Source organism: Mugil cephalus, chromosome 9 (genome assembly GCF_022458985.1).
Source record: "Mugil cephalus isolate CIBA_MC_2020 chromosome 9, CIBA_Mcephalus_1.1, whole genome shotgun sequence".
NCBI lineage: Eukaryota > Metazoa > Chordata > Actinopteri > Mugiliformes > Mugilidae > Mugil > Mugil cephalus.
In genome coordinates this window covers 15,911,299-15,929,174 of record NC_061778.1, presented here as the reverse complement: position 1 = coordinate 15,929,174, position 17,876 = coordinate 15,911,299, and the positions used below count along the sequence as shown (strand labels likewise).

Genomic DNA, 17,876 nt, shown 5'->3' with positions numbered 1-17,876 from the left:
CTCAAGATGCCTTGATTTTTTTTCCCTAATGCATATAATTTGTTTGTAAAGGGATCATTACCACTGAGGGCTTAAGGAATAGATGACTCACTGGAGCTGCTCAAAAGAAAGTCATGATTGTTCTTGTTTTTCTGGGCTGTGATGAATGATATTTTGTTCTAGCATCACAGACATTTTGACAAACTGTCCACTTCATGGTAATCCAAAAGGCGGTGAATAAAGGCAACTGGACTTGTATAATTTCTTGCAGACGTTTTGACACTTTTCCTAGTAGCTTCTTCAGTTCTGTTAAACTAGTGACTAGTGTTCACTCACCAGGAACTTGCTTGGCTAGAAACTGGTGTCACTATTTCCATAATGGTTGGATACTTACCAGTCTCAAGGTGGAATGTTGTTGAAACTTCTTCAGGGTGGAAGTCATAACTGAATTGTAAATAGATGGTAAATTAAATCTCAGGCCACCTCCTCTGTTTAGAGATTGGTTTTCTACTTTGACATAGATGGCTTCCTTTACTCCTCTCTCAAACAATCTCTCCTCTCTGGCCAGGACTTTGATGTTGTTATCTTCAAAGGAGTGTCCTTTGTCCTACAAGTGGAGGTGGCCTGCAGAGTCATTCCCTGATGAGCTGGCTCTCCTTTGTTGAGCCAGGTGGAACCTGCAAAGGTGTCCAGGGCTCTGGTCTCTACTTCTTCCAATCAGTGATTGGTCCATGATCGGTGACACGGGTGACCCCATTTCACAGCTGTGTTTCTGCCTGCAGAAACCTCCATTAAACTGGAAATAGGTGGAGGTCAGACACAGGTCGAGTAACAAGCAGGCTTGTTCTGGGGTGAAGTTGACAGGAGGCAGCAGTCATCAAAGATCTGCAACCTGCTGCCTGGTCTGTCCAGTCTTGATATTTCCCCTGGTTCCACTGGGCGGCTGCGAAGGGTTCTCCTAGCCGCCTCAGTCAGGATCAACTGTGAAAGCCAGACCAGACGGTGAGCTTGGACAAGGATGGACATCAGCCTTTAAATGTCCCTGGATATAAGGTCAAATACCTCCAGAGAGGCATCACAGAAGGTGACGGCGTCAGCAGTCCTGCTGCCGTCCTGCAGTGAGGCCGAGAGGGCCAGCATGAAGTATGACAGGGACACAATGAGGGAAGCCATGGCAGGCTCAAAGGCCGGTATGCACTCCAGGCCAACCATCACAGAATCATGCATAACTGACAAGGTTCGACCATCTACAAAGAGATTGGAGCAAGCTTTAGTGTCTCTCCAACAGGCCTGCAACTCCCTCAAGTAGTCCGCCAACTTGGGAACCACAAAGGCAGTGGGGGCTGGCACTTGCACTTGCAGGTGTCTGTTGCATCTCCACGCATGCGGTCTATACCAACAGAGGTTGATGCAACAAAATCAGATGCCGGTGGCCACTGAAAAAGAGTCCACAAACAGGCCAAGACGACACCACCTCCTTCTGGTCATCCAGGGTCATGGACTTTGTTGGTATACATACTCGAACTGCACATGTGCTGTATTTATGTCATGATTCATTGATCTAACATTATGAAATGATTATGAATTGATGGCGGCTGTCATATATTGCCCAGTGATTCAATGAGGCAAGAGTAAATGTCCGGTATGACTACATACGACTCCTATTTTTTATTTTTTTTTATTTAAAGTTGCTGATCATCGCTCGACAACGAGATTATGTGTCTGCCTGACTAACGGTAGCCATTTCGCCCATTTTCCAGCTGATGAATGCTAGCAACATAAAAGCTAACACATTTATGGCCAATTCACCAGCATTAGATCAACAACACAATAAGTAGCCCCGGTGTTCTGCTTCCACAGCAGAGGCTACTGTACATGAAGCTGGTTAAAATAAAAACTGAACTTTCCACAAAGATTTTTAACAAGTATTTTCTTGTTAAAATCCATATGTGAATAATCCCTGAAGACAAATGAATAAGTGTGTGTTACTTTATATCCACTTCACAAGGGGTGTCTCTATCCTGTCCTAATTGCCATTTCTTTAAACAAAATATTGCCATCATAGGTTCATGTTTCTGTAGTCAGAATGAAGTCAATATCTGGAAACAAATTAAAATTTTCACTTAAACCAAGCTAAATGAGTGACATGTTAGACAGGGGTTCGAGGCTTTTTTGACTCAGAAGTTTTTGTGATTTGTGGCAAGATGAACAGGATCCACAGACAGCTGTCATTAGCTTGCTCTGAGCAAGCTGACTGCAAGAGATTCAGTGTTTCTCAATCTTTCATATCATTGTGCTCTGATTGACAAGTAGTGTTAACCAAACAAGCACGGGCGTTTATTTTTGAAATATGACCAATATTTAAGCCTGTGTAAGTCATGTATGACTTTATAGCTCACAGAGGTTTTAGTCGCTACACACGCACGTCTCTCGTCTGCAGGACAGTATGACGAGGCAACGTACACGCGAGAGAGCCATGGATGTATGGAGAGAGTGTGCAGCCCTCTGAGCGCGGGACAGCCCCGCCCCTCGGTGAGAGACAGAGGAGCAGCAGAGAGCGGCAGCGGCGTTCAGTGCGGAAAAGCCGTCCCCGTCACAAATCGGTCAGAGAGAATTAGAACAGGACTGAGTGCGTCCCGGTACACCAGGGGTTAAAATGTAGACGTGCCAGTAGCATACTCCGTTTCACACATTTTCCACCAAACTCAAGGTATGCCATACCTTGCCATGCCCAAACGACGCCACTGATGTGAAGCACCTTATGTTGCGATTTATTTGTATGAAAGGTGCCATACAAATAAAGTTTGATTTGACTTGGTAATCCGTATGGGCAGCAGTGAATTTAAAATGTCACAACAGTGCTGACACCATGTTTGTGTTGCGGAACGTTTTATCTTTTATCGTCATTGTTTTGTATCAGAAGCACAAAGCTATTCAGGAAGCGTTTGAAACCAAGAATATGGTTTACAGAGTTTTATTGAAGCACACAAACCACCCACTCGCCAGACACATTGTCAAAGCAGTCCTTGTTTTTTCTGAACAATAACCTTTATTGAAGATGCCTGTGAAACCTCTTAATCCATACTGTACAACGAATCAAAAATAGGTTATATTCATTATCGTCATGGATACATATTATCGTCTGACATTATATACTGTATGTTTGAACAGTGGAACTTTAGACACTATCTCCAAACAGGGACGGCAATAGGAGCAACGGCTCATCCCAGTGTGCGTTTTCTTTATATTCAGAGAAAGTTTCTGCATGAGCTGTCGCTAAATGTGTTCAAAAGTAATTTGTAAGACAGAACAGATGGCGATGAACCAAATTGAAAGCAAAACCTCCATGTCTTAAACCCTCCACGTTTCACACGAGGAAAAAGATAGTAGTTCAAACTTTGACGATCCCCACTGCGACTGGATGTTGTTTATGGAGTTTAGCAATGTAATATATTAGTTTATATATGTTAATACTAGTATTTAAAATGCTTAAATGAGTCAGATTTCCTTCTGAGTCAGATGGAAAAAACAATTTTGTGTCTGTATGCTATAAAATACGGCACTGGAGAAAGGCTGGGTTTTGCTTAGCAATAAACACTGGAAGGAGCAGGAGGATCCAGCAAGCCTGGCTCTAATCAAATTTGAACACATTTTAATTATAATTATGGGTAAAGCCAAATATCTTGGAAACGGGCACTGCCCTTTTATTACATTTCCGATCAGAGTCAATGGAGAGGACATATAGTGTATAATGTACATGAAATAACCTAATGTGTGCGTGTTATATAATGACAGTAGCTTCGCACTGATTCCCTCTGCTTTCTGAAATGGTACTCTACACTGAAAGTCCTCAGGAAGCGAGTCCAGGATTAAAAACTGTACAAATTGCTGCTGCTGCTGCTGCCGGACCGTTACAGTTGAAGAGCTAGAAAAATAATCCAGTGGCGCTGCTTTTTCTGCTGTGGTGTCCTCTGTTGGGTAAATAAAAGGGAGGCTGATATAACGGGGTCGGAGGGATCAAGGGAGGAGTGAGTCTGGGTGATGACGAAAAGGCCAGGAGGCTTCTCATCCGTCCATCCTGAATCACGCACTCAGATCGAAACCTCATATTCTCTCGTTTCCTGTGAAGAGAAGGAACATAGGTTCACAGGGGGAGTTGTCATTTTTTTTTTCTCTAGCTCTAAAACTGAAAGCTTTAAGACAACCAAAATCAATGTTCAGAACAGCTTATTACTTATTTTGTAAGAGAGAGTGTACACCTGTGCAGTTTTGTTTTGTTCGTTTAGCTGCATTGCAACGCAAGAAAAGTGTTGTATATTTTTGCACCAGTGAGAAATCAATAAAATCCTTTACTTCACTACACATGGAACCAGAGTCAACAAGACATACTAAAAAATATCATAGTTAATACTATTTTATTAATATTCCCAATTTAAATGGAAAAAAAATGCATGTACCCCACATTTGAACCTTAGTAAATGAAGTTAGTTAATTTCAACCACTCAGTTCTTGCTGTTTCTTTTTTTGTTTGTTTGTTTTTTATAAATTCCTATAAATTGTATAAATTACTATAGATTATTTTCAGTGGTATTCTAGTAACAAGGCAGATAGGTCTGTAGTATTGAGTCAGAATAAACTATAAGGTAATGAAGGAACTGGAGCTGGAGCTCTAAAGCACAGAACAATAGTATAAGCATCTTTGACACACACTCCACACACTACTGTTAGGACAATATATCCAGTTGTTGTTTTTTTGTTTTTGTTTTTTACGTGCAACAGCATTCATGACAGGATTAACTCACCTCATTGTTCTTCATGATTGCCAGCATGGGAGATGAAGAAAACAAATATATAAATGATTAAACACAGAAATAATGTCATTTGCTCAGCTGAGGCTGTACTGGGCCAAAGAACCAAACAGTGGTCACTGTTCTGTTTAATAATCCTAGATACAAAACTGCTGCTGGTCCTGAATTTGACCAAAAAAGCTTTGAGGTGAACTCCACCGTGTTCCAGTGTGAACCCGAACCCAAAGTCAGTCACCAGTTAAAATGATTAACAATACCTCACAACATATCTGGTTTGGATGGTACATATTGATTTTTGCATAGATAGGTTTTTGTTGCACAAAATAATGGAACCATCCATTAGTATAATGTAATAATATGCAACACCAACACAAACTGGAGCCCCCCCACACAAAAAAACAAATAACATATGAACTTTATAACCTTAACAAAGATATGGTTTGCAGCTAGGCTCATGAGTTTATATACAGTGTCTGGATTTATACTTTCTTTAAGTACATACTGAGGTGCCAGTTCAACACGATAGTTGTTATTTCTCTTAGAAAAAAACACTTTCAGGTCCAATTAAGTCCTGGGACGAGAATTCCTGAAGGTGGCTCAATGATTTTAAAGACCATAGACCTTGGGAACCACTCCAGTAAAATGTCCCTTTTTTTTTGCTGCTGCCACTGAAGTCAGGGCGTCGCTTTGTGTTTTGGATAACTGCAATGTCGGAAGGCTGCAACGTTTTCCCATGCCACGCCTCTAGGCTGATGAATTCAAATTGTCCTGCGATATTTTCTAACATGCTTGCAGTCATCTTACCATCAATTTTGAGTCAATGCCCAGAAGCCCCCCCTCCCAGTTCATCAGAAATCCACATCCGTGCATCACAGCGGGGATTGCCTTTAGTTCGAAGTACCTCCGTATTGTGCATGTTTAAACAGCCACGCCACTGTTTTGTACTTCAGCTTTTCTCGAAGGAGCTTTGACGGTGCAACTCAAAGTCATAGATGTGAAAACGTACCACTTAAACGTTTGTGCCAACCAGTGTATATATTATACATATGATTATATAAACCTCAGGATAAGGATCATTTTTGTTGTTTCACAAATTAAATTTGGACAGCACTGTGGAGCAGGGCTGTTGGGTTAGACAGGGTAAGTTTTAACAGACAACCTGAGGGCATGCTGACTCACCGTTGTCTCATAAACAGAGTTGTCATATGCAGATTCCCCGGCAATGTTTTTATACGGTAAGTTGGAGGACAGGGACAGGGAGAGCCGTTGCGGTTTCTTATGGAGCCTGGACACAGACACAGAGGCAGCATGACAAGAACGAAGAATGTATCTTGTACAATGTTCTGCAGGAATGCTGAAATTCATTTCAAGTGTGGAATTATGCCGCATAAACTGTTACGCTGAGAAATCAGTGCTGCGGATTCTAAACTTCAGGATGTCATGCACGTGTTTCATGTCTGGGTCGCACTCTGGCTTTCCTTTTTTTCATCACGGTGTGCTGACATCTGCTTCAGAGATGACTATTTTTAAAATATAGTTGGTCCTTTTAGCTAAATATAGTTGCGTTTGACTGTCTGAGTTCATCCATTTCAGACATGAGACGTCTAAACCTCCTTTTTTTGTGTGCGAAATATCAGAAAATAATTTTGTTGCTGAAAGATCACTTGTGCAGTGCAGGAGCCGCAAGAGACATTCAGCAAAAATGTAGAGTCTATTTACTGAATGCTAGGAAAGATGTCCCGTGTCTCTTGGCAGGCATTTTCTCACTACTGGACACATGCACCTGTTATGACCCAAATCACAGGTCAGTTTTTACCATTATGCAAGCAACCTGATACTTATATAATGCAGATGAAGTTGTACCACAACTTGTAGTGTAAATAAAAATACAAAGGAAATTGTGATTTTTCTGAAATTTTACAATTTTGTTGACTGTATTTATTTATAAAATCTGGAATACCTTCTCACTGTTATCAGATATGCTGTTATCTGTTGATGTACTGGGTGATTTATGAGTAATTTCTTCACTGGAAAATAACGTCCCAAAATGAACTGTATTAAACACATCAAAAAATATCCATGAATTTTAAATAAAATCCGTACAGCCACTGGTAAATGTACCTTGAGAAGTAGAGGTAGATCCCAGTGAGGAGAATGACAAGGAGGGTGACGGGGATGAAGACAGCAATTGCTACTTGAGCTCCTTCCATCCTCAGGTCTGCAGTAGACACTATCGGAAAAACAAATGTGGCATTTAGAAACATTTGAGCGGCAGCATCCAAAGCTGTCGCTAATGCAAAGTGCGGTTACTTTGAAGAATCTAAAAAAATATTCAATTTTTTTGGTTCAGTACATAATCCTACATACTGTAAACAGATTTGATGTCTTATGTGGCGCTCTGTAAACATAATGTACAATATGTGATGTGAGCATAAATTAGGAACAGGCTGCAGCGGATCGTGGACATATGTGGTTTTCTTCTTAGTATGCGGTTTAAGTATTGCTAGACAGTAGCAAAAAAAACAGGTGAAACTTTATCGGCAGGTGAAACTTCAGATGGAGTTAAAAACAAACAGACACTATACAGGCCTAGAGTGCAAACACCTTTTAGTATACTGTTGGTGAAATTAATTACTTGGCAAATCTTACCGTCTAATCTGTGCTCATCATACTCTGCCGGGTGGGCTGAGGAGAATACAGAACGAGCAAGTGTAAGACATGCTTGATGAAATGAAAAAGTGAGTGGCTGTTTTAGTTTGAATTAATTAAGCTCAACTCTTCCATCAGATACAACATATTTGCGATGACGACAACAAACATTATTCATTTGACTTGTCATGGAATCACACTGATAAACTTCAGTTTTTCAAGTAAACTGAAAGGAAACTGAGCATATATATAGATAATGGCTTAAATTTAAATGATTTCTACATTATTGTTGAGAAATCGCACAAAGAAAAATCCATATGAGCAAAACACTTTGAGCATTTACAACTACCCACAAGATAATGATAAGTGCCAGATGATAATAAGATAATAAGTAGGTTCTAGATCAGGCTGCAGTTCCTCACCTTTGCAGACAGGTGGCAGCCCACTCCACTGTGATGGGTGTCCAGGGACACACTGAAGAACAGGTTCACCCAGGAGCTGATGGTCAGTCAAGCAGGAGTAGTGCAGGGTCTCTCCAGCCTCGAAGTGGAGCTTGCTCGAGCTGGGGATCCCATAGGTGGGGGTCCCTGGGTGACTGCAGGGCTCGAAGGTCTCAGCTGGACATAAAGGGGAGAATATGATCACACTGACTGTGTAGGAAAAAGCACTTCTTTACAGGACAGGTCGTGTTGTTTGTCTTTAACAATGTTTGTTGTATATTAGTGGAGGGTGGTACTACTATCCAACTGACCAATTGATATTGGCAATCATATCATCATCAGGCCTTAATTATGGCCAGTAATAATTTCAACTACCTTTATTGTACCTTCATTGTAAAAACATTAAAACCTTCAAACAACCTCTGAATATAGTGACTGCTTTGTTGTCATTTATATATATAAAAAGATAAAATAAAATTGTTGATGACAGTGTGTCATATTGTGGGGGGATTCACATGCTGATGAGCCTTTTGATTGGACATGCTGTGGAGTCTTTAAAGCCTATTACGCACAGCCTTAGTGATGTGCAGGTGAAAATATAAAGTCACCTTGGTTAAAACTTTCCCCTTTCATGCTGCCTGTTCAAGGTGGAACTGTTGCACCTTTATTCCCCTTCATCATTCTGCATAATAGGTACGGACAGCGAATGTGGTGCTGAAGGTGGAGGTCATAGACTGTAAGTAAAGATGGATGGCGGGACAGCTCCTCAAACGTGAAGCCAAAGGAAGTAGAGCTCCCCCTGGTGACTGATTGCAGTATAGCTCATAAGTTCCACCCCCTCCATGTTAGTGGATGGAACTTGGGCCAAACTAAAACACTAAAATATATATATTTTTTTCAAGGATAGTTTCTCTTTTCTCTTTTTGGTAGTTGATATAATGCTGATGAATGTTCAAGTGTTAGTTTTTCTAGGTATTGTTTTGATTTGAAAATACAAGAAACAGGATGTGACACGATGATGACTACCAGTTGCCATGCCAACTGCTCCATGAAGCAGTCCTGTAGGTCCAGGAGAGTGGGAGAAATAAATGAATAAATAAGTACAATGTATAATCCAACATTTCTTTGTAACTAGGGGAGAGCAGGTCATTGATAATACGGCTCTGCGTCGCCCATATCCCAAGAAACTGGCATCAGTATGACCAGTTCAAGGAAGTGGGGACTGGTTCATATTTATATACAGTCTATGCTGAATGTAGTCATAGATCAAATTTGTCAAATCTCAACTCAAAAAGTCAAGGGTTGGGCACTCTTCACACTAACTGGTTATCTTCTTGGCAAAGTAGAGGTTCAATATTCACCATAACTGGGCCCATCAGGTGTATGTATACAGCAAGAAGAGCAGGCAACATTTTTTAGAAATATTTTAGTGTGACATAATAATTATCTTTTGCTTGTGATCCTCATCTCATGCATGAACAATGACCTGGCTTGTCTTCCCCAAAGTAATTTCCGTTGCCCAGTTAAATTAATTATTAGTCAGTGCCAGATTAGAGTAGATCTCTCCACCTTGAAAAGTAGGTGAGACAGAATATGAGACGTTCATGCAAATGAGGTTAATGCCTTCAAGGCCGTCGAAGAGGAAATTATATTTTAATCAGACCGTCGCACTTTAAGCCTGCCAGTTTTATCGGAAACAAAGGAGTGGCAGGACATGAAGGCAAATGGTGCTGATGGTGTTAATGGTTTCATTAAAAACCAGACAGACACACTTGAAATAGAAAGTACAGAAGGCTCACCTGTCAAAGTACAAAACATGTCTATTAATAGCGTACATTTAATTTTACACTAACATCTAAGTATTTTTAGGTATGTATAACTGTTCACATTTTTAAGTGAAGTCAACAGCAGCTTATTCTTTGTTGACATTCAGTGTATTTTAAGACGACATTTGTTTGATTTATGATGTTGGTTCAATCTTGTCAGATAAAGCCACTTTGCCATCTTGTTTTTTTTTTCCGAGTTGGAAATGTCAGTGTGTTCTTAGTTGTGTTGTAAAAAGTGTTTTCTTGTTAAAAGGAAGAGAAAGGCATTTAGGGGCATTTTCATTGTGTCTGTGTTTGACTGACAGCAGCTGGAGGGGCACCGCGGTGTCTTTTTGATTGCAGCAGTTGAACGTGTATCTGTTCCAGACCTACTGTAGATATATTTACATAACCGGGTACATGTTTTATTTTTATTAAAAAAAAAAAAAAGGTCGACTAAAACTAGGAACGTTTTTCTACAATGCATAATTTTTCATCTTAATTGCTATCAGGGTCCTTGCGTAAAGCCCTTCAAAAATGGACAATTCTCAGCAACGACAGTTTCCACAGTGTGGATTTAAATTAAGAAAGCTACTTAGATTTCAACATACGAAGTTTAATAATAACCACACATAAAATACGATATTTCAATGAGATATGTGTAATAATTGAGTACCAAATCTGGCAATTTCATTTATTTTCCATATTATGTAATTTACATTGTCAATTCTAGTAACCTGATGCGCACTGGATTTTAATTTTTTGGTCCGTTACATTTACATGCTGTTAAATGGCTGCAGCTGAGGTAGCTAATTAGTTATGTGGCCATTAAATTGGCATTAGCGGTGCACTTTTCCACACTGTGTGTTCGGTGGCTCATTCAACAAGCCGCTGTTCAGGACAAGAAGTGAGTTCCTGTTTGTAAGTTAGATAAGAAGGAGACTTTATCAGTGAAGCTAATGCGGTTTGTGGTTCGAAGTCTGTATTTCTCGTGTCGTAAGGCAGCTGCTGTCTCGCTCAGCGTGACCATCTGTTCAGTTCAGGCCCATGGTTCAGTGTTCAGAGTTCTGACGATTTAATGTGAAACTAAAGCCTTCCACGATGGCACCAAAATAAGGTCAAATATACCAGAAAATATGCTGATCAGCCACAACATTTTGACAGGAGACATGAATCACACCGGCCTGCTGGGAAACTTGCATCTGGCATTCATGTGGATGTTACTTAGACATGTACCACCCACCTAGACCGGACCAAAAAGGGTTTAGGAGCAACTCAAAAAATCAAAAATATGGTCCAAAGTTGGCCCAATCTGATGAAGTATCTATGGGACGCACAAACAAACCTGATCTATAGAGTCCCCTCCCTTCAACCCATAGGACCCAAAGCCAACTAACAACATCCTGTTTCCAAACACCACAGGGCACCGTCAGAAGGGCCCAGTCTATTCTCTGATGAGTCACAGACCTACACAATATTAAGACGGTGGTAATATAGTTAAGCCTGATCGGTGTATAATGTACAGGCCGTAGCAGACTAAAGATTCTTGGTGACCGCGAGACACTGAAATTCAAAAGTAGGTTAATTAACCCCCTTTTTAAATGTTAATAGCTCGTCAAGATAGAAACGTCTGTGATACATTAGCAACAGAACTAGAATAAAATCTAAAGTCCCTGGTGGACCCTAGAGGGTACAAATTATAAAGTAATTTAAAAGGGTCAAAGAATTGATGAGAAGGACGACCACATTGATGATTTTGATTTTTGAAGATATTTTCTGTGCCAAAGAAAAGGAAAGGGACCATCCTGTATGGCCACAGGAGCAAAAAGAAAATGTAAAAAATCTGTTTTTGCATCAGCAGGTGTACACCTGTGTGAAACTAAAAACCCATGAAGATGTCCGTGTGTTCAAAAAAAGACAAAGTGTGTGCTCAAATTATATTAATTATCATAGTCAAGAAACGCCTGATACATACGTAGGCACGTTGGCAGCTTCTGGTTCCACCTGGGGCCTAAGGAGCCGCGGTTGTAGCATGTGAGCAGGCTGTTTCCAGACAGAACGAAGCCCTTGTTGCAGATGTACTGGATGGTCGAACCAGCGGTGAAACGTGGACCCGAGAGCACCCGTCTACTGTGCTCCACCTTTCCAGGATCAGAGCAAGAAACCACTGGGCGGACACAGAAAGAAATAAAGAAGGTTGGTTATGGTCTGTCTTCTTCTCCTGAGAAATTGTACTTTGACTTAACATGTACAGTGTTAAGTGTTAAGAGAAACCAAAGGGTCAGGACAGGCAGTCTAAAAGGCTTTTAAAGGTAGCAAGCAGTGTCGCTAACTTTTTCCCATCTGTATAGAAGTGGGCCATAAACAACACTCTATGAAATGCAGCAGAAGAGGAGAGTTAAGCACGAAACACAGTCTGGAAGTCAGCCATGCTGGAGCTGAGGTCTATATAGCTGCCAGTAGGGCTGGTCAGACACCAGAGCTGCTCTTTGTTGTTGTCTGTCTACTCTTGAGTAATAACCTAATCAAAACCAGACTTTCCTTTACCAACTTTCTTAAGAAGCTGCTGTATAATTTAGATTAGGATTCAGGGAGAATAACTGCTACTTTCTAGATATCAGTACAGAATGGCTGCAGATTTTGCAAACCATTCTCCCATAGAATATTGCATGAGACAACTACACAGTGCATTTGACTTTATTTCGAGTGAACCGTTCCTCGCCCCCTACATGAAAAAATGGACACCTCTCTCTGACCTTGTAAGGAAATAGATCCATGTGTTCTTTTGCGAACTGTTTATTTAGAAACAGCCAGCGTAGGACACATCTGTCCAGGCACAGTTCACACACAGACCTAATGAGTATAAGGCACATTACAAATGAGGCCAACATGGAGATCTGGGTTTCAGTTTAATTTTAACAAAAAATAATCATAATCATCAACAGACTCTTAACATTAAATTATGTCAATACAAACCATTGGATCTTCTCTGGATTGCAAGCATGACCCGCTAACTGGCGTTTTTTTTTTTTTTTTTTTTTGCCCAAGAATCATGCATCATACACAACCCTTACAAACACTAAACAACAAAAAATACTAGCCCATCGGAGCATAAACATTGAACCACAGTACATTGTACTGAATGGTACAACATCAGAGGGGATTTAAGAGAGGGTACTATACGCAGTACCAGCTGCCATTTACCAACTTTGGGGGTTTCTGCAAATTGATCCGCACACCCGCAGTCTTTTCACCACTGCTTTGCCATTCTTGCACAGGCTTTACTTGACACTGTTCAGGGATTCTCGCTCACAGCAGGACACCAAAGGAAAACGGCCACCGTGCAAACATGTCGCGCGCTCCCTTTGATACGGCCGACTACGAAAGAGGACACAATAGCAGACATTATAAATGGCCCCATGTGAGCAGCTGCGATAAATACCGGGACTGTTAGAGAAGCGATGTAACGATCCAATCACCTGCTGAATGGCTGGTTGCTATGGTGACTGACCTCCCCCCGGGATAGGGAAAAAAATGGTCATAGGTCCAAAAATTAACAACTGCCAAGCACCAAATGAGATCCCGGGGGGCTGTGGGCGAGAAAGGACTATGCGGAATCTGTATCCATTCTGAATCTATTATTTTGATTAATTATAACAGTGTGCATCTTTACTGATGACAAAGACCAAATCCCATTATGAATATCAGTAAAGAACTGATGGAGCACAAACACAAATTTATGCACAAACCACGCCACTCTGGACCAGAGGCAGATGGAGTCCAATAGAAGCCTGATCAATATAACAACAGGTAACAAGTTAATGTTTATATCATTACAAAGAGCTGTGTTGACCCACCATCAAGGACAGAACTATAAATGGCGCAATGGGGGCAGCTCTCATGGATGCTGGACTAAGAAAACACTCCAATCAGCCATTTGTCTGCTGGGTTGCTATTTGTGAACAGACTAAGGCCTTAGTAAGTTCTGAAGACATCAGAGGCACGCAAGACATTAGAGGCAATCGTTCTCATCATACTACTTTCTAGATATCAATATTAAAGAGCTTGTCTTGCTTAAGCATTAGATCATTAAATCACTTGAAAGTGCTAGACTGAGTTTATTTTCCATTAAAAATGAGATAGAAGTTCTGGACAGGACCTCTAGATGTTCTCCCTCCTTTCCAGACAACAAAGAATTTATGAATATGAAAACACTTCTCATTTCCTCAGTTCACAGGATATGAAATGTTTCAATTAAGGACATGTTGCAATAATGTTTACACATTGTTTTAAGATGTGACAGACCAGGACCTCCAGACTGTAATGACTCAAATCCAGTGTAATTGGAAATTGGATTTTTTGGTAAGGTCAGACAAACTTTTTTCTAGAATTTGAAATCTTTCATAATGTTGAAATCTTTAACATCCAAGGGAAGGAATGTTAACCAAGATGGGCTTTTGAGTGGTAGGCGTTTACATTATCTCTTTTCTCATTGGTTCTTCACGTGAGGTAGACACTCTCTGGCTGTGCCCTTGCATCAACCGTCTTTCCCATCTCAAATGGATCGAGCAGCAGTGGTGGCAGTGTCTTTCCTCTCACCTCTCTCACAGCTCGGCAGGTCGCCACTCCAGGTGAGGTCCCATTGGCACATGAGCAGCTCGGCGCCAACCACCTGATAACCCGGATAACACTGGTAGGTCACCACGGTTCCTTGAACTAGCTCCGGGTGAGATGTACTCTTCCAGCCATTGGAGATCTCTGGGAGCTCAGGGCAGGTGTCATTACGAGCTACTTCTGCAGGGGTGGAGGGAACGACAAGGGACAGAATGAGAGAAAGAGGAAGACAGGTAATCAAATGAATGAATGTGCAGTATGGTTCCAGGGATACAAGCTCTAAGAGGCCAATGATATTGTTTTATAACATCATAAACATACTAATATCGGTCAGTCACTGCCTGTCACTACCAGCGACAAAAGCTGAAACACTGTTGCCAAGTCTCCATTGGAGTGTCAGTTAGATGCTCTGTGATGTCATCAACAGGGGTAGTTTTGTTTTTTTTGAAATGGCACTGACAGTGACAAGGCAATGATTGAAACTAATACAAATGAGTCTCAGAGGACAAAAAAGTTGAAACAGACTCAACCTTCATGCCGTGCCTCTTGCCCCGACACATTAGCTACGTAAGAGCTTAGCAAACGTTTGCTACAGATGCTGCTGCAAAACTGACATGAGGCGAGAACGAGCCAGAACACCAGCGTCGGACAGCGATGCTCATGACTCTTCCATTACTACAACAACACTGCAACAACAGCATTTGTTGGTTCTGTAAAGATACGAGCAGTGTCAAGCAGAAACAGCAATTTAATTCCCTGAGGTCTTTCCACCAGAGCTGAAAACACGGCTTCTAGCCCTGGCCTCATCGTAGGATTTTTTAAAATTTAAATTTGACATTTTCCTCTTAAGCTGCTTGTGTTTGAGTTAAGCATATTAGCACAAGCCGGATTTGACACCTGTTTGCGTCTAAAGATTTGAGTCTATTACCAGAATTTAGACTAATGTTCCTCAGACTGTCCGTGAAACTGCAGTGGTGCTGTAAGCGGAGGTGTGGCTGGACCACTGCTGCAAATTAACAACCAGAGATTTGACATCTTTATTGTCACTGTTGCCACCGTTCCCCAAGATCAGTGTCCTTAATTAGCAAAACTGTGATAATGATAAAGACATGATAATGAGAGTAGGCTATAAATGATAACAGTGGATAACATGGATCCATATTTTTATATCTTGAAAGCTAAGGATACCGAGGACCAGCATGTATCCAGCAACTCAAATAAGCTCTGCTGTGGGGAATCTGTAACCTGCCAGGCCTATTGGCTCATTCCCATGCTCCCAGCAGCAAGTTCAGACCCCCTGCTTAGGACTTAGCTTGGACAAACAGGGCAAACCGCCTGGGCACTAGCAAAATTCTCCAACACCTGCCCGTTTTACTTGTGTTTACAATCTACCAATGAGATTCATGAAGAGACTCTAACAAAATAATTCCCTACCTTTATCACTCTTTGCTGATCATCTGTATTCTGTGGCCTTGTCTTCACTGTGAATTCATTAGATTTCTATCAGATATAGTGTGTGGGCTGCGCTGATGGAAAGTCTCAGCCACCTCTGGGAACAGCCGCTTTTTCATGCAATTTTTTACTTCCATGTTTTCCTTTTTCTTGTGTCTGCGCAGGCCCGACTTTCCTGATTGTCCCTCTCCGTTCTGTGTTTGTGTGTGCAGGCGTGACGCCTCCTCCTGGTTACCTGATTGATCACACCTGCTCTATTCAGTCGAGCTGCCGCGTATCTACAACAGCTTTTCATTCATTCTTTGCCAGATTGTACAATCTACCAATATTAAGATCACCAGACCCCTAGATAAGTTCACTCTAGTTACTCTAGTTTGTTTGCTTTTCCTTGTGCTTCAGGAGACCTCTCATTAATCAACCCAGGCCGCCCATCAGCAGCTACACTGCAGTTCAGTCACCATACCAGCCATCCGTTGCTGCCTTTTCGCTCTATGCATCCCTGCAACTTCTAAAGAAGTTAGTAACATTGATCATCTTGTGAAAATGTTTTGCTGGGAAACGTTTGGACCTGGCATTTGTGTGGATATTACTTTGACCTGTACCACCCACTCACACCAGACCAGACACCAGACAAACACAACAGCTCAGTCGACTCATCAGAAGCTTGTTCAAACATCAAAGATGCTATTATATCATACCAAACTACACCAGCAATAGCCTCAAAATATCACGTGTATGGCAGTGCATCCTGTGAGTGTGTCCTGAGCTGTAATATTCATGTTCCTGAGACTTACCAAAGAAGTGGACGATGAAACCATTGCCGTAGCCGTAGACATTTGTGGCAGGGTCAGACTGGAACTGGATGGTGACATCTGCGCTGGAGGTGTAGAGCTTAAAGTGAGACTTTGATCCTCCGTACTGACCCAGTGCCTTGGCTGTGAGGTCATCCCCATCATAAAAGGTCAAGAGGTCATTTATCCCGATGTTCAACCTGAAAGAGCATGCAAACACACACAGAATAAAGTCTTTTCTACATCTACTGACCTTTCGTGATATTTCGGATTCACATTAACGAGTTGGATATAGATGTACCGACTGATCTCTTTGGCCTCAAATTTAAACTCTGTCTTGCAGAGAACATATTCAGTACATGCATACAAGTATCTTTTGCCCACAAGAGATGTCTCGCAGAACCTAATGTTAATGGTACACTCCACAGTGTGTTCTTGCATTTTTCAAGCGAGTGTAATTGCTCAAAGAAGGCCGTAACAACTCTGAGTCAAACCAAGGTTACATATTGCCGAGAGTGACTGTTACATCATTCATGAGGGCCAGCAAGGTTCCTGTTTCCTTGCTGCAGAAGAGAACATTGTTAGGATAATAATGTGACTATAGAAAAGGTGAAGTCCTGTGGCTCACATCATTTCTCATTTATGGAAAATTAGTTTTTCTGTCTGGCTTTTCTTCGTATATTTAGGCTGACTGAATCTAGTGGTCACATTAAGATCGTCAGCATTTCAAGATCACTACAAAGATCAGAAAAATAACAAATCAACAAGCTAGTGGTGGAGCCTATAATTTACAATTGTAGTTTCTGATGCCATATTTAAAGAGGGCATGACAGAGGGTTAGATAGAGGGCAGTGATAGGAGCCCAAACACCCACACAATATTGCATATTAAGTGGATAAATGCTCATGCGCAAGTCTCGAGGATATTCCAAAGCTGTGTACTAATAGAGAGTAGCTCAGTAAAGCGATTATATTTGGCACACTGAAAATGAATGAAGTAATTGGGCCTAAATCAACTTATGGAGGACTTCTTGTTGTCTTTTGTGTGTGTTAAAAACAATGGGGAGTTTATGAGTTGCTGTGATGTTTGTATTGCCAATGGTCATCGTCCATTTCTGTGATACTTTGTGCTTTGATATCATTTGTGGCAGCCTCATAGTGACTTATACAAATTGGTGTGAAAGCATGATGACACTATAACATCATCTGACTAGATGACCACACTGTTAATAATGTATGCTGTGCGGTTTGACTGGATAGCTTCAGGAGTCGGAGCTGGTCCCTGCGACAGCTGCAGTCCACTGATTTATCATTTAATTTCCTTCGAGTTGGGGGACTT

At 41.3% G+C, this 17,876-nt stretch overlaps 1 protein-coding gene across 1 annotated transcript in view; it reads right to left on the bottom strand.

Annotated features, from left to right (window-relative positions):
• Window positions 1-2,937: 2,937 nt before the first annotated feature.
• sez6b (seizure related 6 homolog b) overlaps window positions 2,938-17,876 on the bottom strand; it is a 141,333-nt gene continuing 126,394 nt past the window's right edge. The window contains exons 10-18 of the mRNA XM_047595015.1: window positions 16,542-16,738; window positions 14,281-14,475; window positions 11,657-11,848; window positions 7,859-8,053; window positions 7,437-7,472; window positions 6,909-7,017; window positions 5,967-6,072; window positions 4,782-4,790; window positions 2,938-4,100 (exon numbers count right to left, since the gene is read on the bottom strand). Of these exons, the coding sequence (XP_047450971.1) occupies window positions 4,071-4,100; window positions 4,782-4,790; window positions 5,967-6,072; window positions 6,909-7,017; window positions 7,437-7,472; window positions 7,859-8,053; window positions 11,657-11,848; window positions 14,281-14,475; window positions 16,542-16,738 (1,069 nt within the window). The 3' untranslated portion in view covers window positions 2,938-4,070. The remainder of the gene's footprint in view (window positions 4,101-4,781; window positions 4,791-5,966; window positions 6,073-6,908; window positions 7,018-7,436; window positions 7,473-7,858; window positions 8,054-11,656; window positions 11,849-14,280; window positions 14,476-16,541; window positions 16,739-17,876) is intronic.